Here is a 12702-nt window from a genome sequence, read left to right as displayed (position 1 = left end):
CACAGTGAGTGTTTACTACCTTCGTTATATTTTTACTGTTCAGCTCTGATTGGCAGATTTTCTTGTTCCTCGATGTAAATTCAAAGTTTGTTTAGCCTTGCAGTAAATTCAGATTTTCAGCTTTGAAGTAAATTTTGTTGGAAGGTTTTCCTTTATCACACGATTATTTATTTTCTTTGCTTATTGATGTCCTAAATATACGTTTCATATTCTGTTGCATTGTATCCTGATGCTCTGTTTGATATTCCACCGGTTCTATTGCACCTTTCTTTATGTTTAATCATGTTCTGTACTTTCCTAGTCTAAAGTTCATGCTTATATATTTGGAAATTAGTTCCATTATTTGAATTATTTGTTTCAGCTTTACTGATGAAAGAACAAATAATTTAAAATCATCAATGTATAACTGTGTCAAGGTATAATTCGTATTTTCTTCTGATTAGATACCTGATTTTGTCTGTTTCAGTAAATTATGAGTGGGCTTAAAGCTAGACAAAACCATAGTGTGCTTAGTGAGTCTCTCTGGAAAATCCCTCCATTTATTTTGATAGTGGTCGTTCCTCTGTGGTTGTTAATAGGACGTTTATTTTACGCGAATGCTTCATCAGATGTTGCAGAAATTTCACAAGTATTGTATGAATTTTATATATATTTGGAACCTTTTAAACACACGAGGAACAGAATCAGATGTGTTTTGTATTGATAGACAATATAACACTGAAAGATTTCTGCTTTCTACAGGGTTTGAAATAGAATTACATAATCTTTTATCTGTTGTTCAAACCCGAACGGTATTCTGTCTGCTGTCCTGTGAGTATATTGTGGTTATCTAAGTTGTTATCTGAGTTGTTATTAGTTACGGGATGTACGATGCTATAATTTTAGATATAAAATTGCCTTATTATTATTAAGAGCTAATAATAACATAGTAGGTGACCATTTAGTAGTATTATAAATGCAGAATAAAGCTGTCGTTTAGACTGGTGGTACATACCTTCAGCCTTTTATATGTTCTGCCCCATGGGAGTATGACAGAGAGGATGTATGAGGTGGTTTGGGGTTCAGTAGCAATGCTTTGGGTCGGGTTTGCGTCTTGCCAGCTTGATTGAGTTCCTCCAGGAGGTGACAAAAGTGTTGGATGAAGTTCCACATGGAAATTGTCTACTTGTATACTGGCAGAGTCTTTGACGAGATCCCACATGGGAGGTTCATACAGAAAATTAACATGCTTGAGAACTGTGGGGAAATGTCCTGGCTGCCGGGGACCCAAACGGGGAGAAATTTATTGGCTGGCAGGTGGTGAATCGGTGAAATTATTGCCATAGACGTCTGAAGAAGACACCTCATTGAGTATATTTAAAATGCAGGTCGATATGTTCCTGATTAGGAAAAGTGTCAACGTTTACTGGGATAATGGGGTAGAGAGGAATTGAAGAGCAAATTCACTGAGCCGAATGGCTTAATTCTGCTCCTGGATCTTATGGTTTCAGGGAGCATCTGGAGTATTGTGTTCACTTCTGATTGTCGAGCTCTTGGAAGGATTGGAGAGGGTGCAGAACAGGTTCATCAGGGTGTTGCCTGGATTCGGTGACATGTGCTACAAGTAGACGTTTGATAAACTTGCTTTGTTTACTCTGGCGGTAGAATACAGATCTGACTGAGGTGTGCAAGTTTGAGAGATAAGAGTTTGGGTCGACAGCCTGTATTTTGTTTGTTTATTTTTACATATGACTGGTGTCTAATACCAGAGGGCATTTGGTTAAGGTGAGATGGGGTAAATTTACAGCAATTGTGGGTAGTTTTTTAACAGAGTTGTGGGTGCCTGGAATTTACTGTCTGGGTCAACATGGCTTTGTGAAGGGAAGGTCCTGCCTCACGAGGCTAATTGAGTTTTTTGAAGAGGTAACAAAAAACAATTGATGAAGGTATGGTAGTAGATGTGGTCTACATGGATTCAGCAGAACCAACAGCTGTATTAATAGAAAAAAATATATTGTAGAATATTCAGGCTGCAAAGAGAGATTCTTTGAATTGTTACTTGAATCCAGAGATCAGCGAATGTTTAATGGCGAATTTTGATTCGCAAGCTTTGCCAAGTCAGAGACTAACATTTGAGATGTGGTTTGAACTGTGCATTTGATCACTCACCTATCAGCTGAGTGGGTAATTCAGATAAACCTTGGGTGATGTTCATGTATTCCTGTGGATCAGGACCTGTTTAAATTTTTAAAAAAAACATCCATGGAAACAGACCTAAAATAATTAAAATAACTAAAATGTTTATCTCAATGTGCTTTGTGTTCCGTGTGTGGTTTTAACATACCGAGTTCCTGTATTTCCCTCAGTATTCTGTCCAACTTCGGTAACTCAGTCCTCCATGTCACAAAGGATTCCCACATCGCCCTCCGGGCCCGGGAGCCTTTGCCCATCACCAAACTGAGGAAGAGTCTGGAACTCTCTGCCCGGTTTCCCTTCGCTGTCAGTTCAGTGACTTTCTACAAAAGGAAACAATGAATTTATTGTGCAGCAGACAGACAGGTATGGAGAATGTACAGGAAAGTATCTGTTCATGGCCGCAGTAGCTTCAGAACAGATGCAGTCACTGGGTTGTTGCCTCATCCTCCCTGGGTTCAGTCATTAACAGAGAAACAGTAACTGAAGGAAATTCTATATCAATATTGTGTAAGAATAAGGATTTACTGACACCCTGCAGTAGATGCAATGTGATTAATTTCCTCAGTCTGTCAATGTGCAGTATTACATCAACAAGATATGACAACAAGAACTGAAGAGAGGGGAGAGAGAGAGCAAAAACAAATGGATCGTGGCTGACAAAAGTTTATTGTTGGGTGCTTAAATCAAAAGATGAATATTGAATCGAAAGGATACGCAGGTAGGTGAAAGTGTTGGGTCGAAGCTGCTGTCATTAAAAATGAAAAGTCCTGAGAAAGAGGTGATAACGGATTGGACGATGTAGATGTTAAGAAACTGCATAAGTAAAATTACCCTGATGATACAGGCCTGTTAACAGTAGCCACGATGTGAGCTACAAATTACAACAGGAGAAAGAAGAGGTATGCAAAAAGGGGAATGTGAAAATAGTCATGGGGAATTTCAATATGCAGGTAGCTTTGGAGAATCTGGTCAGTGTTGAATCCTGAGTGAGGAAATTTATAGAATGCCTATGAGATGGCTTTTTAGAGAAGCCTATGGTTGATCCCACGATAGGACAGACGGATTTGGATTTGGTGTTGTGTATTGAGCCAGATTTGATTGGGGAGCTTCAGGTAAATAATCCCTTAAGAGGCAGTGATCATAAAATAGCAAAACTCACACTGCAGTTTGAGAGGGAGAAGGTAAAGTCAGATGGATCAGTGCGACAGTTGGATAAAGGAATTACAGAGGCATAGGAGAAGACCTGGGCAAAAATATATTCGAACATGACTAACAGGGACAATGGCAGAGCGGGAATGGCTGAAGTTTCTCGGAGCAATTAAGAAGGCTCAGGACAAGTGATCACAAAGATGAAGAATTATTCTAAAGGGAGGATGATCAACCATGGCTGACAAGATAGTCAAAGCAGCACGAAAGCAAAGGAGAGGGGACATAATATTACAAAGTATAGTAGAAAGCTGGAGGACTGGGATGCTTTCACAAACCAACAGAAGGCAATTAAAAAGCCGTAAGTAGAGAAAATATGTAAAATGAAGGTAGGCTAGCGAATAACGTAAAATAGCTCACCAAGAGGTCCGTCTGATATATGAAGAGTGAAGGAGAGGAAAGTGGATTTTGGGCCACTGGAAAATGACAGTGGAGAGGTACTGTCAGGGGACAAAGAAATTACAAAAGGTATTAGTAAGTATTTTGCGTCAGTCTTCATTGTAAAAATACACTAGAACGTGCCAGATATTTGAGAATGTCAAGTGGCAGAAGTAAGTGTACTTGCCATTATTAAGGAGAAGGCACTCGGGAAGCTGAAAGTTCTGAAGATAGATGAGTCAGTTAAGTTCAGTTCAGTTTCTGTTTATTGTCATTTAGAAACCACAGAAGCAATGCAGTTAAAAAATGAGACAACGTTCCCCCAGAATGATATCACAAAAGCATATGACAAAACAGACTACACCAGAAAATTTACATAACGTTTTGTAATCCCCAAATCCATAGTCCAGAGAGGCTGCTGCGTATTAATGTCGCGCTACTGTCTTAGCGCGTTCCCCGGAAAGGAGCTCCAAATACACCAGACAAAACAAGACTACCCTGACACACCAAGTCAGGAGACCAACTCTACCACCCAACAAACCAAAAACTAAAGCTACAAGACCTGATCAACTGCACTCGATTGCTTGTGAAAAAGGAGGCTGAAGAGATTGTGGAGACATTAGTGATGATCACTCAAGAATCACGAGATTCTGGAATGGTTCCGGAGGACCGATCATTTTAAACTATAGGCCATTTAGTCTGATCAGCGTTTGGGAAGACGTCAGCAGTCGATAATTGAGGATAATGTTTCGGGGTATTTGGACACACATGATAAGAAAAAGGCCAACATCCATGGAAAGGAAACTTGTCTGACAGAACTGTTGGAATTTTTTGAGAGAACAGCATGCTGGGTCGACAACGGAAAGTCAGTGCAAGTTGTTCACTTGGACTTCCCGAGGACCTTTAACCAGGTACCGCACATGACGCCGTTTAACAAGACAGGGAACAGCAGTATGACAAGAGAGACACTAGCATTGATAGAGGATCCATGATTTTCTCCAGACTGATTTTGACTGACTGTCAGGAAGCACAGAATGGAACAAATGCGGCTTTTTCTTGTTGGATGTTGCTGACCAGTGGTGTTCTGCAGTGGTTGGTTTTGGGAGAATTCCTTTTTCCGTTATGTCAATGATTTGAAGGCTTTATGGACAAGATTGCGCACGTTACGAAGATATGGGGAAAGACAGGAAGCGTTGAGGAAGCAGGGATTTTGCAGCAGGATATGAATGATGAAAAAATGGACAAATCAGTGACAATTGGAATGTAGTATAGGGAGGTACATGGCCATACACTTTGGCAGAAATAATGAAGACATAGAATATTTTTGAGAGTTCTAAAGAGTCTCAGGAGACCTGGTGCAGGTTTCCTTGCAGGTTGAGTTGGTGTTAGGAAAGGCAAAAACAAATGCTAGCGTTCATTTCGAGAGGATTAGAATATAAGAACAAGCACTGGCCAGACCGCACTTGTATATTGTGAACGGTTTTAGTCCCCTGATCAGTGAAAATACGCGATGCATTGTGGAAAGTCCAGAGAGGAATCCAAACTGACAGAACCAGTAATATTAAACCTGATTTTGATGAGAATGATTCCTGGATGCGCCTGTACTGGCTGGAGTGTGGAAGGATGAGGGGAATCTATTTGTCATCTGTGGAATATCGAAAGGCATTGAGAGGATGTGGAGATGATGTTTCAAAGTGGGGGAGTCTAGAACCAGACGGAACAGCCTCAAAATAGAGGGACGTCCATTTAGAACAGAGATGAGGAGATTCTTTAGGCGAGGAGTAGTGAATCTGTCGAATCCATTGGCACTGACAGCTGCGGAGACCAGGTCATTGGGTATATTTAAAACAGAGGTTGGTACCTTCTTGATTAGTCTGGTCAGCAAAGTTCACTGGGAGAAGGCAGGAGAATAGAGTTGAGAGGGTAAGTAAATCACCCATGACGTAATGGCGGAGTAGGAAGATGGGCCTAATGGCCTACTTGTGTTCCGATACCTTATGGTCTTATGATGTGTAAAGACGACAGAAAGTTAAGGAATGTCAGTGCGGCCGTCTTTTGATGGAGATTGTAACTGCCTGGCAGTCGTGCTGCAAAATGGTGATCACTTCCTGAATGCAGGCATGGGCTTCCTCATTTACTGAGGAATTATGAATTAAACATTGAACCGTCTTCAAGCAACATCTTTCTCTCTCTCTATCTCTGGCTATCCATCCCATAGGATGATGATGGTTCCTTTCAGTCAGTTAGTGGGGTAGTACCCCACTCCTCAGAAAGGAACCGTGGGCGTGAGTGGATTTTAGGTGAGTAGGGCGTTGTACCGGTCCAGATCCACCCTCTCGACTCCCCTCCTGGATCCGAAGCCTGTCTGGGTCCAAGACGGCTGGGGGAAGTTCTGTTGCAGTGAATGGTCAGACCAAGCTTCGATGCGAGGGATGCCCTTTCCGGGCTTGTTTTCTAGTTGGCCGTTGACCCTGACAGAGGGGTCATCCGCCCTTTGACAGGTCTTGTTTTTCGTCCTGCAGGGTGTCTAGCCACCCTCCTCACCAGGCCAGCATGGTGGGGGAGCTGGTTTAGTCACCAACCATCCGACCATGCGACAGGTAGTACTGGGTTACATGGTACCGGCAGCACTCATACGAGTGGTCTGACCAGAACATACACTGATGATGGAATTAAGGTAGTCGAGGATGCAACTGAACATGGATGGGCTTAGGACATTGCTCTGAGAAACAAGAGGAATGATGTCCCGGGTTTGAATGATTGATCTCCCAGAACAGTTACCAGCAGGGAATTGGAAAGTTTTTCGATAACACGAATAATGGAAAATAATTACGGAACAAATCAGCATAATTCCCTGATGGTCCACTGCACTGTAAAATAATCCCTCAGTTTCACTGCTACCATGTCTGAGGAGTTACAGTTGTGAAAGAGATTTAAAGGTTTACCAGTAAAGCAGGCGTCTCCAGATGATGAATTTTAGATGATATTTACAGATGACTGCTCTTGTCTTTGGATAATGCCTGTCTGATTTTTTACATACAGCGCCGATGAATCCCAACGAGAACAGAGTCACTCACGGGTGTAACACACTTGATTTTCTAATACCACTCATGGCTGAGTAGGTCAGATCTAGTACAGGACAATCACTGTTTGTGAATTCCAAGGAGAGTGACCTGAAATGGGATGTCCCTGTCTCTCATTAGTTAGATATTCAGCAAGTTAACAGAATTCTTTTTTCATTTTTTCCCTTCCCTTTCAGGTAAACCTATTGATCTTCTTTTTTAAGGACAACCTGTTGATTGCTGAGATCATGAGATATCAGCTAGTCAGCAGATTAATGTTTTGTGCTTTCTTCTTCCCTTTTAGGTCAAACTATTGACTTTTGCGGTCATGAGATATCGGCTTTGTGCGTGATCTTTCACGACTAACCTATCTTAGAGATTTTCGAGGAAGTTGCCAGGAAATTTGCTATGGCCAAGTTTGTGGATATTGTCTACATGGATGTGAGCACGGTATTTGACAAGTTCCCTCATAGCAGGTCGGTTAAGAAGTTTCAGTTGCTCAGCATCCGAGATGAGGTAGTAAACTGGATTAGACACTGGCTTTTTGGAGGAATCCAGAGTGTGGCTACAGACTGTTGCATTTCTGCTTGGCGCCTGTAACTCGTGTAGTGTCACGGGGATCGGTACTGTGTCTGTTGTTGTTTGTCATCTATATCAATGATCTGGATGAAATTATGGTTAACAGAATCAGCAAATTTGCGGATGGCACCAACATTGGGAAGGTGCAGTGGACAAAGAGCTTGCAAGAGCTAACAAGAGCTTACGCTTGCAAGAACTACAAGAGCTTGCAGTGAGATCTAGACCAACTGGAGAATGGGCTTAAAAGGGGACGATGCAACATAATGCAGACAAATTGCACTTTGGAAGGACCAAGCAGGGTAGATCTTACACAGCGACCGGTACGGCACTGAAAAGTGTGGTAGAACAGAGTGATCTGGGAATACAGGTCCATAAGTAATTGAAAGTGATGGCAAATGTGCTCAAGTTGTGGATCTGAAAGAAAGTTTCTTAGCTCATTAACCTTCATAAATGAAAATATCGTGTACAGTAGATGGGATATGATGTTGCATAAGACGTTGGTGAGGCCTAATTTGGATATTATGTGCAGTTCTGCTCACCTACCTACAGGGCAGCTGGAAATAAGTTTGAAAGAGTACACAAACAAAAACAAGGATGTTGTCAGGACTAGAAGACCTAAGTTATAAGAAAAGAGTGACCGGGATAGGACTTTATTCATTGGAACGTGGAAGATTGAGGAGAGGTTTGAGAGAAGTTTACACAATTACATGGGGTATAGACAGGATAAATGCAGCAACATTTTGTACTGCGGTAAAGAGATATTATAACAAGAGGTTATCAGTAAAGGGTGAAAGGTGAAAAGTTCAGGGGGTACAAAGGTGAAACTTGTTGACTCAGAGGGTGCTAAGATTGTGAAACTAGCTAGCACCGCAAGCAGTACAAGCGGTTAAAAAAAGTCTGGATAGATCAATGCATGATGAGGGTATAAAGCGCCATGGCCTGGTGATGGTCAATGGGAATACATAGTTAAGTAGTCCAGCATGGAAATAGATGGGCCAACAGGCCTGATTCTATGCTGTTCTTTTCTATGACTATGACAAGTAAGCCACACGTTGTTTGGGAACTCACGGAGCCAAGACCGGATGTGGTTAGCAGGTTTCCTTCTGTCAAGTACAGAAGTGAAGCCGGTTGCCTCAGTTTACAATCTGTCAGTTTAATACTCATCCTGGATTAATGAGATGAGGTGAATCTGCCCGACAGTGCAGACAAGATTTGAAATCAGTTTCAGACTGAATGCCTGTTCGAAGTCCCGATATATATAACCATATAACAATTACAGCACGGAAACAGGCCATCTCGGCCCTTCTAGTCCGTGCCGAACGCTTACTCTCACCTAGTCCCACCTACCCGCACTCAGCCCATAACCCTCCATTCCTTTCCTGTCCATATACCTACCCAATTTTACTTTAAATGACAATACCGAACCTGCCTCTACCACTTCTACCTGAAGCTCATTCCACACAGCTACCACTCTCTGAGTAAAGAAATTCCCCATCGTGTTACCCTTAAACATTTGCCCCCTAATTCTCAAATTATGTCCTCTTGTTTCAAACTCCCCAACTCTCAATGGAAAAAGCCTATCCACGTCATCTCGATCTATCACCCTCATAATTTTAAATACCTCTATTAAGTCCCCCCTTAACCTTCTACGCTCCAAAGAATAAAAACCTAACTTGTTCAGCCTTTCCCTGTAGGTTATGTGCTGAAACCCAGGTAACATTCTAGTAAATCTTCTCTGTACTCTCTCTATTATGTTCATACCTTTCCTAACATTCGGTGACCAGAACTGTACCCAATACTCCAAATTCGGCCTTACCAATGCCTTGTACAATTTTAACATTACATCCCAACTCCTATACTCAATGTTCTGATTTATAAAGACCAGCATACCAAAAGCTTTCTTCACCACCCTATCGACATGAGATTCCACCTTCTGGGAGCTATGCACCATTATTCCTAGATCACTCTGTTCTACTGCATTCTTCAATGCCCTACCATTTACAATGTATGTCCTATTTGGATTATTCCTACCAAAATGTAGCACCCCACACTTATCAGCATTAAACTCCGTCTGCCATCTTTCAGCCCACTCTTCTAACTGGCCTAAATCTCTCTGCAAGCTTTGAAAACCTACTTCATTATCCACAACGCCACCTACCTTAGTATCATCTGCATACTTACTAATCCAATGTACCACCCCATCATCCAGATCATTAATGTATATGACAAACAACATTGGACCCAATACAGATCCCTGAGGCACACCACTTGTCACCGGCCTCCAACCTGACAAACAGTTATTCACCACTACTCTCTGGCATCTCCCATCTAGCCACTGTTGAATCCATTTTACTACTTCAATATTAATACACAACGATTGAACCTTCCTAACTAACCTTCCGTGCGGAACCTTGTCAAAGGCCTTACTGAAGTCCATATAGACAGCATCCACTGCTTGACCCTCGTAAACTTTCCACATAACCTCTTCAGAATATTCAATAAGATTTGTCAAACAACCTTCCACGTACAAATCCATGCTGACTATTCCTAATCAGACCATGTCTATCAAGATAATTATATATACCATCTTAAGAATACTTTCCATTAATTTACCTTCCACTGACGTCAAACTGACAGGCCTATAATTGCTAGGTTTACTCTCAGAACCCTTTTTAAACAATGGAACCACATGAGCAATGCGCCAATCCTCCGGCACCATCCCCGTTTCTAATGACATTTGAAATATTTCTGTCAGAGCCCCTGCTATTTCTACAGTAACTTCCTTCAAGGTCCTAGGGAATATCCTGTCAGGATCTGGAGATTTATCCACTTTTATATTCCTTAAAAGTGTCAGTACTTCCTCCTCTTTAATTGTCATAGTTTCCATTACTTGCCGCTGCTGCTCTCATATCACACTGATAAATACAGCAGGTGGGAGATGAAAAGCTGAGGCTGACCCTGTAGTTCCCAGTGCTCCCCACCTTAACAGCTGAAACCAGATCTGCGAGAGACAGGTCAGAAATCAAAGCCTCCATTGCCAGGTAGAACGCCAAGAACGTGAAGATTAATTTTGGTCACTATTCCCAGCAGTTCAGTGACAATACACAAACTACACTCACCTCATTTTCTTCTCTACTGAAATGTCCCTCCTTTGTCAACATCCAACCGAGTCTTTCAACCTTTTCTTCAATTGCTTGTTTGAGTTTGTCTCTATAGAACTTTGTCAGTTGGTACAGTCGATATCCCTCCCCCTCTGCTAAGAGGTCGCGGATTGTAAACTCTGTATCTGTGAATATAAAAAGGAAAATGTAGGCTTGAACTCAAATATTCTTCGTTTCCGCCGCTCTCTCCAAACTCAACAAAAAAACATGACTTGAACCTGCCTACAGACCCTAAAACCGATATATTCCCAATCTCCAACTGGCCTTAAAACCTACCAAACAATGTTCGAGGCATTACGTTCATAGAAGGACCAGATTTGATGCACACCAGTCCATCCCTCAACCGACCCACTCACCTATTTCAATTTTGGATCGGCAAAAAATGCTGGGCCTGTCAGTAATATTCGCTTCCCAGAGATACACTCTCCATCCTGGCAAATACATTTCCCTTAATTCACATCCCGGAAATACTCTCTTATCTGGACAACAGCATTTCCTCCAATACACATCCTGGAAATCCTCAGAGCAGGTAGTACATTTCCTGTAGCGGGGTAACGGGTGCCCCACTACACCACATGTACCACAGCCACACATCCCCCCTCTCTCTGATCAACCCTCCAGCAACGAATCGCATTTACCCTCCTCCCTGCCACATTCTGCAAACACATCATCCTCATATTTCACACACCCGCTGCTTGTTGGGGACTTGACAATTCCGTGTTCAATGAGCTTCCGGGCTGACAGGCGGTCACCTCACTTGTGCCGGTTCCGGGGTCCTGATCGGTGTCTCCGGGCTGACAGGCGGTCTCCTCTCTTGTGCTGGTTCCGGGGTCCTGATCGATGTCTCTGGGCTGAATTTGCTCCACTTCCGCTGCGGCCATACTGCATTCTGGGACATTGCTCCCAACCGGACCCTGCTTTGGTACATTGCTTCCCTTGTCCCGATCATCTTTCCTCGATGATCCACCTGGCAAAAACTTCTTCACTACTTTCTGCACTCGTTTCGATTTCCTACCTGACATAAATGATGAATTACAGGTGATATGAGTATGATTTGGAGTTGAGCGAGACTGATTCAGAATGCAATGGAGCCGTGACTCTGGCTGACCAGATTTGGAGTGGAACTGTGCTGGTTACTGTGAACCGTACATCCTGCTTGGTGACCATACCGATAAGCCGGTGACTGGACACATTCACTCCCAGTAAAATAACAGGATAGACACAGTAATGCCAATCACAGCAGTTGAATGATGACCCCGGGAACTTAATGCAACGGTGTCCAGTGATTCTGGGAAACTAAACCTGTAATTTCTCAGATTACTTTTAGATCCTTTTTTAAACAATGGAATAACATGAGCTATCCTTCAATCCTCTGGCACCTCACCCGTAGATACCGACATTTTAAATTTATCTGCCAGGGCCCGTGCAATTTCAACACTCGTTGAAGCTCTGTCAAGTCTCGTTGAAGCTCTGATGGAACACCCTGTCAGGTCCTGGAGACTTATCTACTCTGATTTGCCTCAGGATAGCAAGCACCTCCTCCTCTTCAATCTGTATAGGTTCGATGACCTCACTACCTGTTTGCCTTATGTCCGTTCACTCCAAGCCAGTTTCCTTAGTAAATAGAGATGCAAAAAACATGTTTAAGATCTCCCCCATTTCTTTTGGTTCCATACATAGCCGACCACTCAGATCTTCAAGAGGACCTGTTTTACCCCTTACTATGCTTTTGTTCTTTATATACCTGAAGAAGCTCTTTGGATTATCCTTCACCTTGACTGCCAACACAACCTCATGTCTTCTTTTAGCCCTCTTTATTTCTTTCTTAAGTATTTTGTGCATTTTTATACTCCTCAAGCACCTTATTTCCTCCCTGTTACCTATACATGTTATACATCACTCTCTTCTTCTTTATCAGAGTTCCAATATCCCTGAGAACCAAGGTTCCTTATTCTTATTCACTTTGTCTTTAATCCTGAAAGGAACATACAAACTCTGCACTCTCAAAATTTCTCCTTTGAAGGCACGCCACTTATCAATCACATCCTTGCCAGAGAACAACCTGTCCCAATCCACGCTTTTTAGATCCTTTCTCATTTCTTCAAATTTGGCCTTTTTCCAGTTTAGACCCTCAACCCGAG

The 12702-nt window shown here is 42.3% G+C and overlaps 1 protein-coding gene across 9 annotated transcripts in view; it reads right to left on the bottom strand.

The window, feature by feature from the left end:
* LOC140722631 (NACHT, LRR and PYD domains-containing protein 3-like) overlaps positions 1-12702 on the bottom strand; it is a 54046-nt gene that overhangs the window by 25250 nt on the left and 16094 nt on the right. For 6 of the 9 annotated variants that reach the window (XR_012097693.1, XR_012097694.1, XR_012097690.1 and 3 more), the window contains 4 exons: positions 11250-11576; positions 10520-10686; positions 2324-2495; positions 2149-2214 (listed from right to left, as the gene is read on the bottom strand). Coding sequence is in view for 1 of the 9 variants with exons in the window: in XM_073037335.1 (XP_072893436.1) it covers positions 2149-2214; positions 2324-2495; positions 10520-10686; positions 11250-11576 (732 nt within the window). In the remaining 8 variants the exon portion in view is untranslated. Of the gene's footprint in view, positions 1-2148; positions 2215-2323; positions 2496-10519; positions 10687-11249; positions 11577-12702 lie in introns of those variants that run through there. The other 3 variants (XR_012097697.1, XR_012097696.1, XR_012097698.1) reach the window with 2 other exon arrangements.

Source organism: Hemitrygon akajei, unplaced genomic scaffold, assembly GCF_048418815.1.
Source record: "Hemitrygon akajei unplaced genomic scaffold, sHemAka1.3 Scf000082, whole genome shotgun sequence".
NCBI lineage: Eukaryota > Metazoa > Chordata > Chondrichthyes > Myliobatiformes > Dasyatidae > Hemitrygon > Hemitrygon akajei.
The sequence above is the reverse complement of the archived record's forward strand: the minus strand, read 5'-3'. Positions and strand labels throughout refer to the sequence as shown.